The 22,015-nt window shown below is 35.4% G+C and overlaps 3 protein-coding genes and 1 long non-coding RNA gene across 4 annotated transcripts; 2 read left to right on the top strand and 2 right to left on the bottom strand.

Moving 5' to 3' along the window:
• Positions 1-156: 156 nt before the first annotated feature.
• On the bottom strand, positions 157-9,523 carry bicdl2l (bicaudal-D-related protein 2-like). Its single transcript, XM_083564769.1, has 6 exons — positions 6,364-9,523; positions 4,923-5,045; positions 3,877-4,032; positions 3,612-3,691; positions 3,395-3,515; positions 157-726 (listed from the first exon to the last, which is right to left on the bottom strand). Exons 1-6 carry the CDS (start codon positions 6,775-6,777, stop codon positions 406-408), a joined length of 1,215 nt encoding a protein of 404 aa, XP_083420895.1. The 5' UTR covers positions 6,778-9,523; the 3' UTR covers positions 157-405.
• LOC310739155 lies at positions 4,181-6,798 on the top strand. Its single transcript, XR_014537267.1, has 2 exons — positions 4,181-6,102; positions 6,210-6,798. It is a non-coding gene; the product is annotated as an uncharacterized lncRNA (long non-coding RNA).
• A 527-nt stretch (positions 9,524-10,050) lies between the features above and the next one.
• sumf2 (sulfatase modifying factor 2) lies at positions 10,051-13,805 on the bottom strand. The gene is made up of 9 exons (XM_083563803.1): positions 13,361-13,805; positions 12,683-12,830; positions 12,362-12,476; positions 12,211-12,255; positions 11,878-12,028; positions 11,735-11,790; positions 10,664-10,748; positions 10,438-10,579; positions 10,051-10,324 (listed from the first exon to the last, which is right to left on the bottom strand). Exons 1-9 carry the CDS (start codon positions 13,434-13,436, stop codon positions 10,219-10,221), a joined length of 924 nt encoding a protein of 307 aa, XP_083419929.1. The 5' UTR covers positions 13,437-13,805; the 3' UTR covers positions 10,051-10,218.
• A 1,073-nt stretch (positions 13,806-14,878) lies between these two features.
• tmem179bb (transmembrane protein 179Bb) lies at positions 14,879-19,704 on the top strand. The gene is made up of 5 exons (XM_083564238.1): positions 14,879-15,249; positions 16,542-16,738; positions 16,942-17,079; positions 17,489-17,567; positions 18,429-19,704. The coding sequence occupies exons 1-5, from the start codon at positions 15,154-15,156 to the stop codon at positions 18,570-18,572; spliced, it is 654 nt and encodes a 217-aa protein (XP_083420364.1). The 5' UTR covers positions 14,879-15,153; the 3' UTR covers positions 18,573-19,704.
• Positions 19,705-22,015: the final 2,311 nt, after the last annotated feature.

The raw sequence follows: 22,015 nt of genomic DNA on the forward strand, positions 1-22,015 counted from the left end.
AATTTTTGTATAAAAAAAAAAAAAAAAAAAAAAACCCAGATGGTGGTGTTTGATTTATTAAAATTAGTGTACCTGCTAATTTTGTAGTCCTCCCACACATTTGCCTTATTTTTATTAGTGTGAATGCAGGGGTTTGATTCTTTTTGTGCACATTGATAAAAGTTAATAAAATCCATTTTATTTTGTAAATCATTCAGATGTATACATAATGTACAACAAAAATTATTTGTGCCTTTCCAGGGTCATGTTTTGGTGAAAGTGGCACCAGTTCAAATAAAGCATAAAATAATATGTATATGAACCTCGCACTTCTGAAAACAACAGAAATCAGTATTAGCTTACTGATCAGCTTTTTTTTTTTTTTTACAATTGTGTATCCTGTAAAATAGAAAAAAGTGGAAAAGCTCAGTCAAGAGAGACTGTTTGAAAACTCTCGTCCTTGCTGCTAACTGAAGAGTCCATTATAGTTGGGCTGGATGACTGGTCGCGGGTAGCAGAGGAAAGATGACTTGGGCGTCCTCGTCTCAGTCTGTCTTTCCAGCGCTGGGCCACAGGTGTGTTGTGCGACTGTGATGCAGGAGAGGATGCTCGGCTCATGACTGGAGACTGTGCTGGACTGGGCTGTTTGGAGCGCCGCAGTACACCGAAACCTCTGGACTTCTTCTGAGCCTGTTCTGCCTGCTGCTGACTCAGGAGCTGGTGGTGAATGATGGTCTGCACATCATCCTGTTAGAAATGCATACAAATTAACTGTTAAAACTATATAAATAGTAGCTTGTCACTAATTAGTAACACATTCTTTAAGAAAATGGTGTGTTTAATGCAGCACTATTCCAAATTCTAATTAACAGGGGAATGCAAAAAAGTACAAATCCACAAGTCTCAAGTGTCAGTGTTTTGAAACAGCCAGAGATAAAGATGGGAAGTTGTTAGGACAGCTGATAAGGGAAAGGCTCGAAATATAGGCTGGTTTATAGGTAACAACTAAAGAATTTTTGCAGTACAGAAAAAAACGTTATTTCCGTAGCTGCCGCACTACAGGTAATATACTACAAATCAGATAAACAAGGACTGTGTTCAATAAATGCTTGATATTCCTTTAAGTTCACAGACCACTGGGTTTTAAAAAACAGTGTTAAAAGCAGACCACAGGCCAGATGGTCATTCTGGCTCTAGACTAAAAAGAAATCCTGCAGAGACAAAGCGACCAGCAACCTCACAATTATATGCACTGATATTTTTTTGCAAATATATCAGACATGCCAACCTTTACACATTTTACACAGAAGAATCTTCATCTTCACCTTCACACAAACAATCTTCATCTCACCAATATGGTGATTCCACTGGAATAAATCTACACAAATATTTTCCATTCCTGCAAAACTTAACCAATCACATTATGTGAACTAACGACACTATATACTATATAGTATATACAAATGGTTCTCTCCTAAACTCCTGCAAGAAATAAAAAGCACACAATTGTGAATATGAATGCTTTTCTATGATATAGGGATACAATTTCCCTTCAGTAGGACAAAGCAACCCCAACCTGTACAAGCATAACTATAATTCTTTTGCACAATGTGAGCTCCATAAACACCTGGTTTGTTAGGTTTGTAGTGAAAAATCTGAACAGAGCTCAGGCCTCAACCCCAAATAATTTTTTTTTTTTGGTGAATTGTAATGAGCCATAAACCTTCTCGCCTGGCCTCAGTAATGCTCATGAGGTTGAGCGAACACAAATTCCAGAAAGCCACACTTCAGAATCTAGGGTAAAGCCTTCCCAAAAAATTAAAGATAAAAGCAAATTGGTGTGATTTTTTTATTTTTTATTTTGCCATTTTACCTGATTATTCATTCTAATTTTATTTCAAATCATTTTCAATGTACTTAGGTTGCACAAAAGCAAACCTTAGCCACTATCACACCCACACACACTCCCACAGACACACAATCACACCCTCACACACCCATTCATTGTCATCTAGCTAATACTATTTATAGTATGCTGCAGAACCTGATGTTTAAGCTGATGACGTTTTAATAATGGTTACCTCCCAGAAACCATTTCTCCTGAACGCAAATTTAAAAAACTAGCATGCATACCTAAAAAAAAGTTTGACACAAGACAAATATGGCAATAAAAACTTAAAAAAAAATAATGCATGCATACCATCCTCCATCATTAAGAAACACATCACAAGTGTATCTAGTATGTCTATGGTCCTGGCTTCCACCTGACTCCATCAATAAGACGAAGACATATTGTCTTCAACGCACATGAACAAGTCAATGGCAATTTAAAACAATAATCCACATCCCACACACCCCATACACAGTAAATTATTTAAACACAAACCATAACACCTACATTACACTGTGTATGCATGATACAGATTGAGTATATTTACTGCACTTTGTCATGTGTAATGACTTGTAAGTGTAAAATCTTTAAAATCTAGCCAAGAAATTGCTAAGCAGGATATTATTAATGCTTATTAATAAATGTTTAGACTAAAACAGTCTCGATCTAATTCAATCTGCAATCTTATTCATGTGTAATTATGCACGAGCTATAGGAAAATAATCAGACAGCATGGCGTCAAGACCTTTATTTTTTATTCCTCCCTAAACCACTAGAGTGCACTATTACTCACTTTTTGAATCCTTCTGTTTTTTGTTGTCTGCTTCCTTTTTCTATTTTGCCTATTTGTTATTTCCATATGAATCATCCTATTTAGTTTCAGTGGTTTTTTATTCTATTTGTTTGCTGGAGCCTTAAGTTTATTTTTATGTCTGTATTCTTTCTGAGAGTATTACTCACAAAGGATACAGATTTGTGTGTGACGCTTTTATGCGTGTGTCCTTGGATAGCATTAGCCCAAACCTTTTAGCCCTAGTATTGAACTGTTCTCCATTACAGAACTCTGCACTCCTTGATTATTGGATCTCCCCGTGACATTCAGTGTGTTGAGGCCGAAAAAAAAGTGTTTTCTTATAGTGTTATTCTTACAATAGCACGTCTTGAAGTGTTTTATTCCTTTAATACCACAACATTTTGCCATCATCTAGTTGTACCTCTTATCACTTACATTATAGCATTTATAATCAGCATTATTCATTCAGCCTTAATACATTAATGAGACCCAAAAAGCAGCTCGTCCTGTTACAAGAAACCTCAAAAGTGCAAAGTGCTATGGTAAAGAATTTTCCAAAGTGAAACATAGCTGCCTGTTACAAAGTATTAACACTGGAGACCATTAATATTCTTTAAAATTAATCAATATGTCAGCAGTTAAACAAATCTGTCAATAATTAGGGGATTTATCAGAAAAGAAATGTTGCTATAGTGTCTATATAAATGATATAGTGTCGATATAAAACTCACCTTCCATGCTTCCAACTCTATAGCCATCTCCAGCCGGCGCTGCACTGCCTCCAGGAGCTGATTGTTTAGTAACATTAGTTCTGTTTTGCATTTCAGGAGCTCTGTCTCCATCGCTTTTTTCCTGTCAGGTTCAAATTGTTGCCATGAATGTCAAAAGTAAAAAAAAATATACAAATAGATACATTTTAAGACAAACTACAAACAACTATGCACTTACTTTGCAAGAGCATCATCTCTGTCCCATAGAGCTTGTTGTAATACACCAACCTTATCTGTCGTCCCATCTTTAGCTTTTCCCTGTGAATTACGGGTTTTAGTTTCATCATCCAAATATCATCCAAAAAATACGTCTGTACTCTGATAACAATATTAGTTGATAACAATATTAGAAACAGCTATGCTGATCTGAGATTAGGTTAAATAGTTTGGATGAGTTTGAGGCTTGATGAGATGAAATTATTTGTGGATGGTGATTGATTTACTTCAGACGTGTGGTTGAGAGCAAGTGTGCGTGCAACGTTCTTCAACTGCGTCAGTGCCGTATCCAGCGAGTTGGGTTCGAAAGAAGGATCTGACGTTGTCTCCGCATCAGTCAGAGAGACCAGGAGCTTTACAATGGACTGAATCTCCTCGGTCACCTATAGATTAACAACAATTAAAAATCAATCATGTAGAATCAAGTAGATTCTGTAAAATAACAAAAAGGCAGAAAAATTTAATAAAAACAAAAAGGTGCACATGTGACAGAGGTTGAAGCTGAAAAGAGAAACATATATATGGGAAGTGTTTTTATTTTGCATCATTCTATTGAATTCAGATGTAGGTACTTTTTAGTAATAACTATTAATTTCACAGTCCAAGAGTGTAAATCTGGTCTTGCATTCTGGATATAAGGGATGACATACTCTCTCTGTAATCTCAGCTATAATGGCACTAGCCGATCGAGGGTGCCGGAAAGCTTTTGCATGCAGTTCTCTGGGTGTTATGCTGCACTGACATGCAATATTAACACCAGCTCAAAAAGATTTAGTTGTCTGGATCTACTTGTATAACAGGAAGCATGTGTAAGCCTTCCCTGGATCATGGGCGACAAGACTGGGGGAGGGGAGTGTGATTAAAAGAAGAAAAAAAAACAGTATGAATAATTACGAGACTAGTAAAAATTTTGACCTATTACATATTTGAAAACACTTATAAAAAAAAATAAATATATATATATTTGTTTGTATGTAAATTATAAAAAATATTTAGTAATAAAAAAAAAAAAACAGGGGCTTAACATTTTTATGGCAAAAACTAATAAAAAATTACTGAATGTGTGACAGGCAAATCAAAAATTATACACAATGTCATGTTCCATATGCAAATGGGTATGGTAATAAAAGTTGAGGTAAAGGATGTATGTGTGTGCGTGCGTGCATGCGTGTGCATGTGCTTCTTTCATTTGTATATAATCACAGAACTGGATTAATCAAATATATAATTAAATAACCAGTTATGTTTTGTGGGCCTGGACTGTCTGTCTCACCCGCTCTCTGTGTTGACTCCAGACAAGCCCGTCTTGACCCTGCTCCTGAATTTTATCCACTTGAGCCTTCAGTTTTATACTCCTACGCCGAGACAGTTCCACTTCCCGGCGCATCTGTTTTAACTGCAAAACAAACACACAAAGCAAGTAAGCAAACACACCCATTTACATGGTCAATGAGATTTTTTGTTTCGTAAACTGTAAAACTTGTTTCCATCACATTTAACATTTAGATGGCAATACAAACAGCATTGGCGCTATACTTTAAAAATTCTTATATTCAGAGTAATGCTGTGTAAAGTTTATTAAATTTATTTTTTTGGCGAAGGAAGCCTCAGCATGTGATGTATAATGTTATTCGAAACCAAGCAAGGCCACATTCCTCAAGGGGAATCCTGTTAATCTAGCTGAGAAAAACTAAGCTTTTTATTGGACTGTAACATTTCGAAAGTTTGCTTACGTAGACATCAGACCATATGACCAATACACAAACCATGCTGGTAGCATCAAAAATATATGAGCTGCATCTTTAAATTTCCAGTATTTTTCACAATGGAAACACTCTCTTAATGAGTTATATAACTTTTATGATAATTTTGGGAAACTGGGTTCTGACTGCAAAAAATGTTAAAGAAAATTGTGCACAGTTTTGTAGACAGACCCTCTAACACACCAGCATAGCTCACTTTCTTTGCAGTATTAACCATTATGCAAAGGCATTTAAATTATTTGCTACATTTCCAACATTTCTATGTCATTTTTCTGAAAATATCAGAAACAAAAATGCTCTGGTGTCACATACTGATTTATCAGAACCATCTGGTATCATAAATGGTATGTAATTTCACAAATTATATGTAGAACAAAAATCTATATCTTTTCCTGTTTTATTCTATCCATTTTTTTCTTGTTCATTGTTAGTCATTTCGTATACAACTTTTCTGGGATGAAAGCACTGGAAAGGAGGCACCTTGGACTGTACACCCACTCCCCCAATTAGAGCCAAAAAAAACATATTTTCGACAGGTGTTTGTGAGTATGTCATGGGTATTGGGGCAAAAACTAAATTCGCAATAAGGGTAGTTTTTGTGTGGTTTTCGGGGACCTGAGTAACAACCTACTTGGAAACCTCTAGTGGCAAATCAGATCTTTCAATCTCGATAATATAATTTAAGTTACAGTATATGACTATGTACATGTAATAAATCACTAGTAATAAGTTATAAGACAGCATAATATTTTAATGCAGTATTTATCCACTTGACACTTTGCACTTATTTGCAATAGTTTATCAGTATAAAGAGTAAAGGTTAAGCTTTAAAATTCGTTTGTAGGATATTGAATGGAAACTAACCACATCACCACTTAAAGATCAGGTTAATATTAATATACGGTATACAGTAATCATAAAACTAAGGAATTATATACTTTAACATCTTACCGTGTCTGACACCGGGCTTGATACTCGTCTCCGGAGCGGACTTCCACTCCTCAGCAGATCCGGTAAACTCTCATCTAAGTATGCCCGAATGGGTTTGCCTAAAGTTGGATCTTTCGACCCCAGGGTCATCTGCTCGATTCTGTCTGTTTGCTCCATTATATTGGACTTAGCACTGTCTTTGATTTCTTCCTGCTGTTCCACTCTCTCATCAAGTGTGGATGGAGTTGGCCCCAACGTGTCTGTGTTTGTATCGAAAAAGATTGCTTCATCCTTCTCAGCAAAATCTGGGACTTTCTGTAGACTATGCTTGCGGGATTGAAGTAAATCTTCGGCGAGATGAGATGGTTGCAACAGGTCTCTGAAACCTGCTGGGGTGTCTTCACATGGATTAGAATACGGACTTAAGCCCTCCATTGCTCCTGAGAAGTAACAAAACTAAGTGCTTCTACCTGAGCAAACAAGATATGACTTGAATGGGTGGCACCACTAAAACACAGAACCTGAGGACAAACTTGTTTTTCCGGCTCTTTGACAGAAATAGCATGTGCATTTTCACTGCTTACCACGTGTAATGACAAAAGAATGACACCTGTGCCTTGGGGACAAAGGCTTTCTCACATGCTTGACGTAATCAGCACTGTAGCTAAGATACACATGCACAGTCACATTTATGACAGTGGGTTAGGCAAACCATATATTAGGCTGTAAATGTGTCAGGCCTGTTGTTAAAGTCAGAGAAGCCTTGATTTTGCATCATACACAGTAAAAACATGAAAGCTAACTTTAATGTTAACATTTCTTAAATTACTGACCTGAGTGATTATTAGGGGTCGCCACAGCGGATCACCCATCTCCATACACTGTCCTCTACATCCCCTAATGGGAGAATCCAGAAGAAGAAGAAGAAGACTGACCTGACTGATCATGCTGATCCCTAGAAAATGTTAGCAATGTGCGAATATTAATTTGTTGCAGTACATGGATGTACTGAATACTGAATGTTTAAAAGCAACTTGTGCTCTTATACGACAGCCTTACTCTAATAAGGATGCCAGGTTATTTCTAACAATCTATTTTTTTTATATATGAAATCATGCATTACTTTCACCAGCACTATTTACTGTTTTTCTCAGATGTGTAAGCAGAATGGTTCGCTGCTGTGCGGCAAAGTGAAAGTCTAGAATATGCTATAAAGATTATAGACATCATGCCATCAGACAAAATACCTGGCTATGACGTGTGATTTGTACCGTGCCTTTCATAGAAATGTTCCTACATGCCACTGCAACAGCTATTTTTTCTTTCTACTATGTCTGCCTTTATATTGACTGCAAAAAGTGACAACAGTTATGTGCTAGCTATTAAAATCATTGCCTCAGAGAAATAGTTGCTTACACCGTCATCATGTTCAAATGTATTTTTTATGATGTACAAGATAGCCACGATTTAGTCACCTACTACTGTACACCTACTGTATTATGTGGTAAAAGCCTTAGAAAATAGTTACTAGCAGACTGATAAATATGCTGAGCATAAGCTAGTTACAACTACTGCTAATTAATCACTCAGCATATAGCTGTAAAGCCTTTTATATGAACAATATCAACGTAAAAAAGCAGTAAAAACCACTGACATTATTTTCATCACAAATGTAATTAGATTATTAAGAGAAATGTAAATATGTATGTATGAATAAATTACTTTGATTTGACTCTAAAGGACTTTTGGTTTCTTTATTATATTTAAGGAGTGTTTTCAATGCCTTTGATGAGAGCTGGAGGGTAAATCCTGAATTTCCCAACCAAACCTGTACAGAAAATCAATGTTGTCCCCCTCCTTCTCTGTATTAAACACCCAGAGCCATTCTCAATTGTCCTCAGCCACAAATAGTACAAACAGATCTACTTACTCTTTCCTTAGAACAGCTTCCCCATATTTTCTTCCTTCTTATACCTCACTAACAATCAATGTATTTAATGGATTATTTGTTTAGTTTCCCTTCACAAAAATAACGAGCAGATTTTAAATACTTGACCCTGACCATCCTGGGCACCATGCACATCTACTGCAGCTATCTCCGGGCCAAACTAACATGATTTGTAGTGACCTGTGTGACCTCTAACCATTGTGGAAGCTAATCAAAGCTTGCGCCTCTACAATTTACAGTCATGAGGTGAAGAAAGGACAAACTCAAAATAGAGTAACTCTATTTGAGAACACTCCCAAATTCATCCTGCTGTCTGCTGTGGAAGGTGAGCGATACGACCTTGAGGAAACTTCAGAATACAAATACGAACGAAGCATTATTTAAGAAGGAAATTGAGTAGACTGTCAACAGCAGTGATACTCTAAATAGAAAATGTCAGGAGAACGCAGTGCTAAAGCTCAAATAAATGAAAATATATTCTGCACACTTATATAATTATGCCTAAAATCAATCTGTTCCTGGCCACAAAGAGTGAAAACCATCAAACTAAAATGATTTTGTACAAATGTTACATTATTAAGGCTACTGCAAATTCAAAGTGTAGGATCATGAGAAAGTTAATATGTGTCTCTGACCAGTGGAAGGCACCGCCACACGTACGGTGATACCTTGGTAATTTGTTCTGGAACTCTTAACGTATATGAAAACTAAAGAGTACAAGTAGGTGGTAGCATTTGAACCACTTTAGGACCAATGATTTAGGCTTCAAATGCACAGAAAACACAAAAGAGAACGCCATGGCACTGTTCCCGAGCTAACATGAGACTCTTCATGCAGCTGTTTTACCGCAAGACTGAAGCGCTCACGAGTTTCATTGCGAGAGTCAGTGGTGTCGAGTTCTGAGCATGCTCTTTACTTTTCCTGTCATGAGATGCACTTATCCAGAACATGGACACACACAGTTACAAATAACTAATTCATACAGATGTGGTTAAAGGTTGAGGCCCTTCCTCAAGTTGGGATTTGAAATCACAATAATCTAAAATCTTAACCTCTAAACTACCACGTTCCACATTTCACTTATAACTTTAATTAGGTGTAATTATTAAAAGCGCTATACAGATCAAAATGAATTGAATTCATATAATGTTTGTAATCTGTGTATAGTTAATACCAATGTCTGGTCAAAATTGTTTGTGAATTGCTGTATTAGAACTGTGCTTATTTAAAAGAAAAAAGTAATAAAATGTTGATATGCTGAATACAACCTTCCCCACACTGTATGTATGTAAAGGAAAAAAAAAAACATCTGAAACACGTGTCCATCAAAACAACAAAGGAACTCACTTATATATATATATATATATATATATATATATATATATATATATATATATATATATATATATATATATATATAAAAATGTAAAAAAATAAAAACACTAAGCACTTATAAAAAGTACAACACCTCCTCATTGGTCCCTGTCCTATATCTCTACACGACACAATACATAGAAATAGAATAATGTTTGCATTACTGTCCTACTATCATCCTTTTTTCATGAGCTTTCTATTATATAAAAGCTTATTTGAAGCCTGATATGGGTTCACAGTTTCATAGTTAAAATACTGAGATGTATTTTAAAAAGATTTTAGAACCTTATCATGAAATCATACTTCAAAAATATCTTTATAGTCGTGAACAATAACTGCAACTTTAAAATAGAGCATAATAATAATAATAATAATAATGATAATAATGATGATGATGATGATGCCTAAAAAGGCAGATTTTTATTTTCAGTGTCAAGTGGAAGTTAAAGCGGAAGGAATTTCTATAATCACTGTTTGGTTCTGGTCTCCACAGGAGAGATGCATTAGTAAAGTGTCTGACTGCTGACATAACCATTGATTCATCTGTTACATCCTCACAACTCAGTTTTTGCTTTGCTCTTGCTCTGTTTTTTGGTCTTGAAATCCGAAGCACAGCGAAAGCCCAAGTTGTCCGATGCTGAATCTGGTGTGTTGCCCATTCTACAGATAAAACCACAAGGATAGATTGTGTCTATAAAGGTGGAGAGGAAGTAGATAAAATGTAATAAACAGTATGTTTGAAAAACAGCTCGTAAGAGGAACTTAGCACTTACCGAGTGGTGACACATGCCCTGTGATTGGCTGATCCATCAGCCGTGTCAATCCATGACGCCCCGCGCAGAACATACATGATCTGAGGCGAAGTAAAACGTGTAGACGTCCACTCCCAAATATTACCCAACATATCATACAGTCCTGGGATAACACACCATATCACATCGCGTCATGTCACGTGTTATATAACTCACTCCTGGAAATATGTTTTGAATGCTTAGTTACCATAATTATTTTGTGGAGGAAATGCAGTTACAGGAGCTACACCATGATAACCATCTTCAGCTGTGTCTCCTTCTGGAAAAGACCCCTACAATAAGAACACCATTATTTCACACATCATGTTTTAACAAGATCTAAATGAAATAAGAAATCAAAGGCTGCATGATAATACATAAAATTCTCATCACAATCATTTTGCTTAATATTTACACCAATGTTGTAAAGTTACACACTTTTATAGTATATATTGGGTCAGTTTATTTCTTCCTTTTTTCTCCAGTGTCAGTGCTTTACAGTTTTGGACCAAGTTGTATTTTTTCATTATTAACTTCAACACAGAGAATAAGATATAAATGATGGAATAACTGTTTATAGTGACTATAATGGACGTGATAATCAGAACCAAGTTCTTGTGCAAAATTAAATACAATTATAAATAAGAAAAATGTATAACATACCATTCTATAATAAACAAAAGCAAATGTTTAGCTGGTAGTTTGCTGGGGTATGTTGTGGGAAAATAATTGAACAGTAAGGCTGCAGTCACACTATACTTTCAAGATGCGAAATTTCTTTAGAGACCTAAATTTGAGCTGCGAACGGATACACCAATGTTAAAATGTACAATCTGTTTGTTTACACAGTGACACCATGAAATGTTAATTGAAATGTTGATTTAATTTTCTTTTTTAAAAATGGTGTTAGATAAATACGGGATTCTGCAAGACTCCTGTAATCAGTGCTTTCTCATCTAATCTTATTTCATTTCTAAAGAGGTCACACTTATTCATGTTCTCAGTCTGAATGCACATTTTGTATGGGATTGAAGACAATGTTTGTTTAAATAAATAATTCTCAAATAATTCTAGTCATATTCTTTGAATGCATCACCAAAATACCGTCTACAGGCCGGCAAACAGAGTCTGTAATGTAGAGCACCAGTTGATAAAAATCATTACCCTGTTGAATTATTTATGCAAGGCAACAAAAACGTAATCAAAATTAAAATGTGATAAAATGTACAGCCCTCATACACATTATTCTTTTTTACACTAAATATTTTCACACACTGACCTGCCACAAATTGGTGCGATTGTGGAGGAACTTGTTACCCCAGGGGTACGTCCTTCCTGAAACACACATTGGAAGGATTGGAATCAATGTAAAACATTAACAACAAGGTGAAGAGAACATCTGACGGCTGACATGTGATTTACCATCCAGCCCCCCGCGTGCAGCTATTTCCCACTCCTCTTCACTCGGCAGCCTCTTCTTCTTCCACTTACAGTAAGCCTGAGCATCGTTCCAGCTCACCTGCACCACCGGAGAGTCTAGACGGTCTTTGATGGTTGAATTTGGTCCACTTGGCTACAATCAATCAAATAAATAAATAAATAAATAAATAAATAAATAAAGCTAAAAGCTAAGCTAAAAGAAAGAAAGAAAGAAAGAAAGAAAGAAAGAAAGAAAGAAAGAAAGAAAGAAAGAAAGAAAGAAAGAAAGAAAGAAAGAAAGAAAGAAAGAAAGAACGAACGAACCAAGTAAATTACCTGTCTCCAAAATGCTTTCTCAACTGGCAACCACCAGGGTGCAGACTACAAAATAGGTTGATTAAGGAAATGGTATTGTAAATTAAAAAAAAACATCAAAATTGCAGTACATGCACTTAAACATTTAAACGAGTCATGGTTGTGCTTATACCTCAATTCTCTGAGTGATTTTGCCTTTCAGCTCCTCGGACACAAAATCCTGGAAAACAAAACTCCATCCAAATGTCTGAGCCTCTGTTTTGTATTTCTGCAATCTGACAAATTCCCTGGTAAAAAAAAAAATACAGGAAAAAAAAATGTATCCAAGACACCATGTATCACGTGAAATTTTGTAAAAAAAAATAAATAGTCTATCTCACAATCTTATTCACTGCAGTGGAGTTTTAATGACACCTGGAATTCTTACGATCTACCTTTAACCATGAACATCAACGTTTGATATAACTAACAATTACTCCTCACAGATAGTCACCTAAAATCGGAGTTAGTTACAGGATATTTGTCCAGCTTAAATGTCTCGACTTTCACAGCTCTGGCAGGAGATTCACCGTCTCGTCCATCAGCAGCGTTTGTTCCTATCTTCATGGTCCCACTAGGAACCAATACCATACTCTCATCAGCTGGAAAAAAAAACCCAGAAGTAATAAAAAGAAATATAATTAAATCTAAACATATTATTTACAAAAATACTTTCTGCAGCTTCAAAATGAAGGAACTGATTGGGGGAAAAGTTGTAGTTTGACACCCAAAACTCTCAGATATCTGTTAAAAAATATATATATAAAATCATTATAAAATTGTGTAAGAAGTTGTTTAAGATGTTTAAGAAGGTAAATATAGGACACTGGCTGTCTGCCAATGTTAGTGATTGGGTAAATAGGCCATTAATCAAAGAAGCAAACAAGAGTTCAAGTGTAATGCTCAGTATGATGCTTCCACCACCATGTTTCAGCATGAGCATAGTTGGTTTTTCAGCAAACACTTAGTTGTGAACATTAATACAAAATTCAGTATTATGGGCTATTTTGTGTGAAAGTATAACATATTCCTATCCAAAGCCTGGGGAAAAGATAATATTATATTGGAATATAATTTAAATATAAAAAAAATATATACATATAATGATGTCTGGAATACTTTTGTATCCTACCTGTTACACACAACATAATGTTACTCCATAAAAGTATGACTGTAAAGACCATGGAGTTTACAGCCCTCACATCCATTTCTGCAGAACTGTCTAAAACCGCACGAATATTATTTAGCAAACAATTCTGTAAAAAAAATTAAATGACTCCCAAACATTTTACTTTTACATTAAATATAAAAAGAAATGCATTGTGGCTTAATAATTCACGCAAACTCAAATGCAAGTCTATCAGCAGACTCGCTTCTGTGATTCGGTGCAGTCTGTTCCGGATTCTGGATGAGGAAGGTCGCCCCCTGCTGGTGTGGAGAAACATTTCACTCGCTTGTGTAGCAGATGTTGATATTTGCATATCAATATTACAGTAAATCCTTACATTTATTCGTGATTCGTAAGGATAAAGTTAAATTGTTAATTTTGTTATGGTAACAGTTTAAAAATGATAGTATACATTTACACGTTGCTATTCTAGAACATTTATGAATCAAGTACCACTTGTTATAAACGGTTGTCACAATGCCCTTTGTCCTGTAGACTTTCCTGATGCCAAAAACTTAAATTAAATTTCAGATTTATTTATTATACTCCCAGTCCACCCAGTCCACCCTCCCAAAAAAAAAAAAATCCAAATAAACATCCCACAGAAAAATTTATAATAATTATTACACACATTTTTTGATTAACAGCAGCTGTAATTGAAAATTTATCAATACGATCTAAGAAATTAAATTAACAATTTTAACTCAGGTTAACAATTAACTTGGTTGTAACAAATTTCATGGCCAAAATTACAAAGAAGTTGGACATAAGTCAATGTGTTTTAGTCTGCATCATTGTGTTTGGGTTGCACATCATTCTGTAAATTTGGGTAAGGTGTTGGATTAGATCCAACTCAATCCTCTGGACTTTTGTTAAACTGGTGCTGTCAATCCCCCAAATTAGTTCTGGTGCAACCAGTTAGGATCAGTAGGTGCATAAGTAATTAGCCTGAGTCTACCAATGCCTCTCAGTATAAAAATACTGGTTCTTGGAAGACCCCAGATTTTGTTACAGAACATATTTAAGTAAACAGCATTATAATGACCAAGAGTAGAAACTGGGATAAAAAAATTCAAACTTTGAACATCCCACCAAGCACCATTAAATCTATTATTAAATCTACTTAATGACTGTATTTTAGTTCAAACAGACCAAGAAGCCAAGGGTAACTTCCAACATAATGCTGACACCAGCACCATGTTTCATTGTGGGGATATTCTCAGGGTGGTGCGCAGCTTTCTGGTACATCCAAATTTACACCTTTTTTCCAAGGTCATGCCAAATGTTTGGTTTAGTTGGCTATTTTATGTAGAATGTTTGGTATATTCCAATTAGGTCTGTTCAGGTTCCATGTTCCAAGTCACTACAAAATGCAGAAAAGACAAGCTAGTGCCTACTTATGCAAGATGATGTAAAACTCATGATTTGGCTTCTTATACCACGTGATGGCTCATGAGATTCACAATAGTGGTGAAAGCTGGAAAATCACTGCCTGTCTGTCACCCACATGGATGGGATGTGTGCAGATTATCTTACCAAGGATGACTGTTTTCACAGTACTTAGCACATTCCTTCAGTAATAGGCATGCTAGTGAGTGTCACCAACTATCAACAATTGGGAAAGAGTGATATTGTTGCAGGGGAAAGGGCTGGCATTAAAGAGACATGTGCTCTAAGTCACTGTACTCATTTTCTCCCGGGGAATGTGCTCTTACACTCAGGGTGTTTCAATCTGAAGAGCAGAGCATGTGAAGACAATGGGGCTGCCATGGCTGCTGGCGCTCGAACTTGTGCTGCATGCAGGATCGTTTATGTGTGGAGTGATAACAGCTGCCTCAGTCACCATCACACAGGTACGGCAACCTGCTTATTGTCTTATTGTAAGAGAAAGATTTGCTTGTGTTTATTGCCATAAACTATTGTAATAGTATAGTATTGGTTATATTGTACAGTTTGAAAGAGTGCTTTTATTTTGATGGTTTATGCTTATATAGAGGGAAAACATTTGCATATACAGCTTATACAAAGAAAATGTAATTGTACATTTAATGGCAAATTTGTTAAAATACAATTAATATAGGCCCTATTTATAAGGTGTTAAATGCAGTAATAAAAAAATGATAAAAACCCTGAAATTCATTAAGCATATATTTACAAGCTTTAAAATTACACACTTCCCGTGGGCTAGCCACCTGCAGGAGGGACCTTAAGGGACGGTGCTGTGAGGATTGGGCAGCAGTCGAAGGCGGGGCCCGCTTAGACTGCTGCCCCCGCGACCCGAATTACGGATAAGCGGGAGAAAATGAATGAATGAATGAAAATTACACACCTTTGCAAATTTTTGTAGTCAGCTAACCAAACTATACTAATTTTGCTCTTGAAACTCTTGTTTAATTCCCTTTATATCACCTAAATCTGAACCCCAAAATTCCATTTTAATTTTCTCCTTAGAATTTCTTTCCTAATATTAATACCTTATACTCTTCTCTGTTCTGGCACCAAGGTGGTGGTATATACTTCCCCTAGATGTCTAAACAGCCTGGCTATATTTAAGGGACGGTTAAAGACCTATTTCTTTCTGAAACACTTAAATTAGCACTTACCAAGTTTGCTTTGTAAATATCAAGAGATATAGTCTGATTTATACTAAGTTTGCAATCTAGTATACCAGTGTAGATTTATTCATTGCTAGAGACTCACGTTTTGGTAGAGAAGCACTTTTGTACGTCGACAAGGGCGTCTGCTAAATGCCGCAAATGTAAATGTAAATGTAAATATTCCACAATATGACTAGCAGTACATGGAATCTTGCCAGGGCCTTGGTCTGGTTGTAATTCTTAAGATAATTAACAAATGATAGAATACCGTTAAATCCTTTCAGTTTGAATGGACCATTATTAGTGATTTAATGAGATCTTTGGTCATGTGACTAACCAACTGTGGTTCCACATTAAACTTTATGGAAGTCAGATGATGAACTCTTACTGGTGTGTGTGTGTGTGTGTGTGTGTGTGTCTGTGAGTGTGTGAGAGAGAAAGAGAGCCAGCTTATCATTATTCATGTTTCAAAACGTTTTGAATTTGCATATATGTATTTTTTGCTCAATACAAAATGCTTTAGTTTAACAACACATATTCTATTACAGGGTCACTTTGCAGGACAGTGCATCCTCTATGGCAGTATCTCCTTCAACACATCTGACCAGTCCTTAACAATAGAAAGCTCCAGTTCTCCCTCACTCTGCTATTTTGTGTCATCCATCTCTGTTTGTGTGGCCATATATTGCTTCACCCTCATTCTTTACTGGATCTATGCAAGCTGCGTGGATGATTGTGCAAAAAGGTGAAATCAGATCAATGCAAAAAAGACTCACGGGAAATTTGCTAACATTTAAATTACAGTTGCTTTCACATTTATTTTGTTTAACACCTGCTTTTATTGACAATTAATCAATACAATCTAAGAAATGTAATTAGAATAGTCAACACTCCTCTGTGCTGTAAAAGAAAATAATTCCTGTTCTATTCTGTGTTTGTGTCTCTTAGGAGAAGTGTGTGGCTGAACGTGTCCCTAGTGGTATGTGGTCTCCTCCTACTTTTTCTATTGGTGTCAGGGTGTATTCTGAGGACTGGCAGAGACAGCCTGTGTCTCTCTGTCCTGTACAACAGTTCCTCCATCAGCAGGTGAGTTCAACAAAGATGTAATCATTTAAATGTAATGTTATTATTTATTTCAATCTGATGGTTTAAAATGATCAAATCCATATTAATTAATAAAATACTAATCTCCCAAATTTAAAAATCTAAGAAAAAGGCTAAGATGTTTGGGGGGTGTAATGTTCTTAAACATTCTCATGATTCCATTCATGCCTCGCTTGTTTTCCATTGTATGAATTTGTCTTCAAATGGAGTCAATAAAAATCATTTGTCAGAATAACCCATTACTGAGCACAAAAAAAAACATGAATATCACATATGCACATCTCCGATCAATGTACAAATGAATGAGTATGAATATATTTATACACAGTTCTTTTTCATATTGATAAAGAAATAAAATTACATTTGTTGTTTTTTTATGTGTTGTTTTCAGTTGTAAGGAAGCACAAAATATGACATGGTCAAGTCCGTACATAGGGAGTGAATTTTACACAGAACTGCATAGTGCCGAGGTATTACTCCCCACACACACACACACACACACACACACACACACACACACACACACACACACACACACACACACACACACACACACACGTATATGTTTACATATACACGTATAGAAACAACAAGCAGTATATAACTTTTTCCAATATTCAGTCAAAGCTAGCATTGAACACATACATAATTGCATGAGAATGGCACAATCAGTTGCAATGAAAAGAAACTTACTTAAAGGTTTGTTGAACAAAATGGATTTAGTAAACTTTTGGAAAACTAAGAAAACTCTCAATCTCACTCGCTTGTAGTTATCGATCATTTTCAGTACCTGTGTAGTATATAAAGCTAGCCTTAGATTGTTAGTTAACCCAAAAAGATAAGGCAGGCTTGTATGTTCTTAGCTAACTAATTAATGTCCCAATAGGTAAGTAAATTAGATATTATTTTTAGATTCTGTAGCAGTTAGTCATAAATGCAAGCAAGAGCCCTAACTAGCTATCTAACACTTTTATAGTGTTTTTCACTAATAGGTCTTGCTGAGATGTGCTGTACATGGTGGAAAATTGGTAGGTGATCTATGTGCAGTGTATGGTTCAGAAGCGTACTGAATTTTATATAGGGCACCAAGATATCTAGGACAAACATTGCATAAACAACAACAGTGAACCCACCTCATGCTTATATGTATGTCGGCTATGAAATCTTGTGAAGATCTTAATCTTCGTCTTAATGATAAAAATTTTGTTAGAATTTCAAGGTTGATATATTTAAAAAAAAAAGCCTTAATATTACAGATAAAAATTGCATTATAAAATTTGCATGATATACTCTTGCTATGATTATTGATCTGATGGCTGATTCTCCCTCAGAAATCCGTGTGGGTGAGTTTCTTCTTCTGGCTCTTGGTTGTAGCTGTTGTGGTGGTGCAGAGACGCCAAGCTCTTAGTGAGGAGGACCAGTGGAGCTGTGATGAGACTGAACCTTTTCTCCACCGCACTTCTAGAGTCCTGTGAATCCCATCACAAACCCACACCTCAACATGTGACAAACAGCATTTAGGACTAAATGGCATGTCCAAAATAAATTGGATGAATCCTCAAGCTCACCCAAACACTCATAGGAAAAGATCAGCTGGAAAATCTATTTGTATATTTTCCACTATATTTATAAAAGAAATATATATTATGGATATTTTATGAGCATTTGGGTAAGCACACTATGTGATCAATATATTTAAGCCAACAGTAAATTGAGGAAGATTTGTTTTATAGCCACAGTCAGACTTAAATGCATATCAAAGAAATGGACTTCCGTCCTGAAAAGACTGAAACTTCGCAAGCAAAAAGGAAAGAAAATTAAATGTATTTATTTCACTTTTAAACTAAAATGGTTCTTTGTAATTAATAGATGGAAACTTAAGTGTTAACTTGTTAACTTACTACCAAGGTGTATTACATTTGTATTTTATACATTTAAATGTCAATCTTATTCTTACTGTCTTCTTTCCATGCACAGAAAAAGTGTCATTCTTCCTGTAATTTCAACATTATAAAACAAAAAAAAGAAGAACTGCCACGATTTCTTGATTTAGAGTAGGTTCAGGTCAGATACATCAACAGTTACTGTCACTAATATGTTTAAATATTACAAATTTTATTAATATATCAATACTACATCCATAGGATCTAATGAGAATGATTGGTATAATAGATGTGCTCACTGAACAAGCAAAAGTCAATCATAATGTGAACTACCAATTTTCAACATTTAACATTGTATGGGTGTTTTTATATACATTCAATTTTTAAATAGTATTTAATAAAGTAACAATGGGACAAAACCCAAATAAAAAATGGGAGGTTTACTTGTGTACATTCTTATAAGGGGAGTGGTAGTTCCAGTTGTTAAAGCTCTGAGTTACTGATTGGAAGTTGGGGGTTCAAGAACCGATATTACCAAGCTGCCACTCTTGGGCCCTTGAGCAAGGCCCTTAACCCTCTGTGCTCCAGGGGCACCGTATCATGGCTGACTCTGCGCTCTGACCCCAGCTTCTGAACAAGCTGGGATATGCGAAGAACAAATTTCACTGTGCTGTAATGTATATGTGAGAAATAAAGGCGATTCTTCTTCTAGACAATAAAAAAAATAAATCAACGTGTCATTAAATGTCTATTATTTTGCAAAGCATATTACTTTTTGCCAAACATTTTATGCCAAATAAAAATAACAAAATTCAGCATTCAGGTGCAAAATAATCATAACAGTAACGACCACTGTTCAAAGTAGAAGTGTATTATTTTTAGAGCCCTTGTCTGCCTGCAATGTGATTTTGTAATTGCAATTAAATCATTAAAAATATCTTGTTGAATGTCCTGTGGTTTCCTTTTGACAAAAAGGTGGAAGAGTTAAAAACTATGTGGTTCTATTGTGGTATGGAGTGAAGTGGAGATAATTTCTCAGCCAGAAAGATATAAATGGAAACCTGAAATTGTGAGCAACATTGGACAATTTAGCAAAAAGATTTTTCAAAAGTATGAATCACACCTTTAATCTTTTACCACTATTATGGATACATTACCCATCCAGTTTCTGTTTGACCACATATGCTTGTACAATATAACAAAATCCAGCATATCAAACTTAAAAAATAAAATTATAAAATAGGTCAGTGTTCCTCTTATTGTGTAATTCAGTTTTGATCATGGCTTCCACTGAAACAGGTCAAGTTCTGCCACTTGCAGCTGTTCATTGAGCTTGTGTTCCAGCCACTCTTTGGCTGTGAAAGCTACATTAGTGTCCATCAGCACCTCCAGGGTTTTGTTTATGTCGGTCATATCCTGATAGCTGAGAGAGCCGTATTGGTTTAGGCTTTAACTTTCTTCCCTAAGCTGAGCAGCCTCAGCAAAGCAGAGCCACTATATGCATTTGACATTCAATACTGCTCTTGGGTTTGTACAGCCAATGATAGCAGACTAACCACATGCCTCTCCATTCACTGCTCAGCTTCATTAGAGCAGGGAACATGCAATGTGTCTCACAAACAAGTCCCTTATTCCTGTTACTAGGAAAACAGGCTTGGTATTCCCAGAGACACTGTGACCTAAATCTCTAATGGCATAAATCAGTGAAAACAAGCAGCTTGCTGAGAAGCTTAAATCATGTGTGTGCAAAAGAACTCCTTATACACTATATGCACATCTATAAACTTAATACACAAATGTAGTTCAATTTATTGGCATTTTGAAACCTCACAACATAAGCCAGACTAAATACATTGTGCATTCCATTGCTTTGGTTCTGAAAATCTGAACAATGAATAATGTAGCTTCATTCATTAATTGTATTCCTGTACAAAGACACCCAGTGTGTATAATTTTTCCCATTCCAAGTAAGCAAGCTCTCACTTACCAGATAAGCTGAACCAATGCACTGTTATTTTATTACTGCAGTCTCTTGTCCTTGTCTGTACTCCATACATCCAAAAGTAACTTGTAATGTACAAGAATTGGTGAAATCTTTCCCCTCTCTATCCCTCATTTGTCATAACTGATTAGTCATTAAGGCAGTGACTACAACAGCATTGCCCTTCATGCACAGATTATAAGATGGGGGTGAGAGGAAAGGAAGTAAAAGCCTTTTTTCCTGCCTCTACATTAATATAAATAAACCCACTCCATACTGACATCTGTCCAACAAGAATTTAAGTTAACAAATTAGCTTATCTACAATATATCACAAATGAATTCTCAAATTATGAATTACATTACAATACAGCTACTATGTCTTTTCTAGGTAATGACACAAAATACACAACAGAAATGATCAAGATGTAGGATGAAACAAATGCAGGATATCATCCATTAGTATTAATACCAACCTAAAAAGAGCTTGATCTGACCTAATCACTCCAGTCTAAAAATGCAATGAAACAAATAATGAGTGGAACAGAACGTTTAACATGACTCTTGTCGTACATAATTTCTCACAATTCCTTTCAATTCCTATTAGTTTCTATTGCTGAATAATATTTTCTATAAATATCATGATTTACATTGAACAAACAGTATTTAGTTTTTTAGTCACATTTGGAGGAATTCACATGACTATTTTAATTTGTAAAATTATAACAACGTTTAATTTGCAATGTTTAAATTTTCTTACTTAAGTTTCTTACTTAGCAGTTAACATTAAATTGACAATTTAGTTTCAGGAGCTGATCATATTTGAAACTATTACTTAGCATTGTAACATATAAATTATTATTTATTATTATTAGTTTTTCTATTAAGTTAATTCATAGAAATGGGTTTCTTAATAGGTGTTAAAGTAAATTTTTATTTTATTTTATTAAATATACTGTAAGTGTTGATATTCAAACTGAAATCACTGGGTGTAAATTTTGGATTTCCATATGAATTCTGGTAATTGTCCATCAAAACATTACCCAAAATTTAAT

Source organism: Silurus aristotelis (assembly GCF_946808225.1).
Source record: "Silurus aristotelis genome assembly, chromosome: 16".
Classification (NCBI taxonomy): domain Eukaryota; kingdom Metazoa; phylum Chordata; class Actinopteri; order Siluriformes; family Siluridae; genus Silurus; species Silurus aristotelis.

Excerpts from the sequence above, each read along its gene's own strand:
- bicdl2l (XM_083564769.1), bottom strand. The coding sequence starts at position 6,777 with ATGGAGGGCTTAAGTCCGTATTCTAATCCATGTGAAGACACCCCAGCA. Across the intron at positions 5,046-6,363 it reads CAAGCCCGGTGTCAGACACG|TTAAAACAGATGCGCCGGGA; the intron begins GTAAGATGTTAA and ends TTTGTTTTGCAG. Across the intron at positions 3,516-3,611 it reads AGAGATGATGCTCTTGCAAA|GAAAAAAGCGATGGAGACAG; the intron begins GTAAGTGCATAG and ends TGAACCTGACAG.
- sumf2 (XM_083563803.1), bottom strand. The coding sequence starts at position 13,436 with ATGGATGTGAGGGCTGTAAACTCCATGGTCTTTACAGTCATACTTTTA. Across the intron at positions 12,256-12,361 it reads AAATCACTCAGAGAATTGAG|TCTGCACCCTGGTGGTTGCC; the intron begins GTATAAGCACAA and ends CCTATTTTGTAG. Across the intron at positions 10,749-11,734 it reads ATCGCACCAATTTGTGGCAG|GGGTCTTTTCCAGAAGGAGA; the intron begins GTCAGTGTGTGA and ends TTCTTATTGTAG.
- tmem179bb (XM_083564238.1), top strand. The coding sequence starts at position 15,154 with ATGGGGCTGCCATGGCTGCTGGCGCTCGAACTTGTGCTGCATGCAGGA. Across the intron at positions 17,080-17,488 it reads AACAGTTCCTCCATCAGCAG|TTGTAAGGAAGCACAAAATA; the intron begins GTGAGTTCAACA and ends TGTTGTTTTCAG. Across the intron at positions 17,568-18,428 it reads CAGAACTGCATAGTGCCGAG|AAATCCGTGTGGGTGAGTTT; the intron begins GTATTACTCCCC and ends ATTCTCCCTCAG.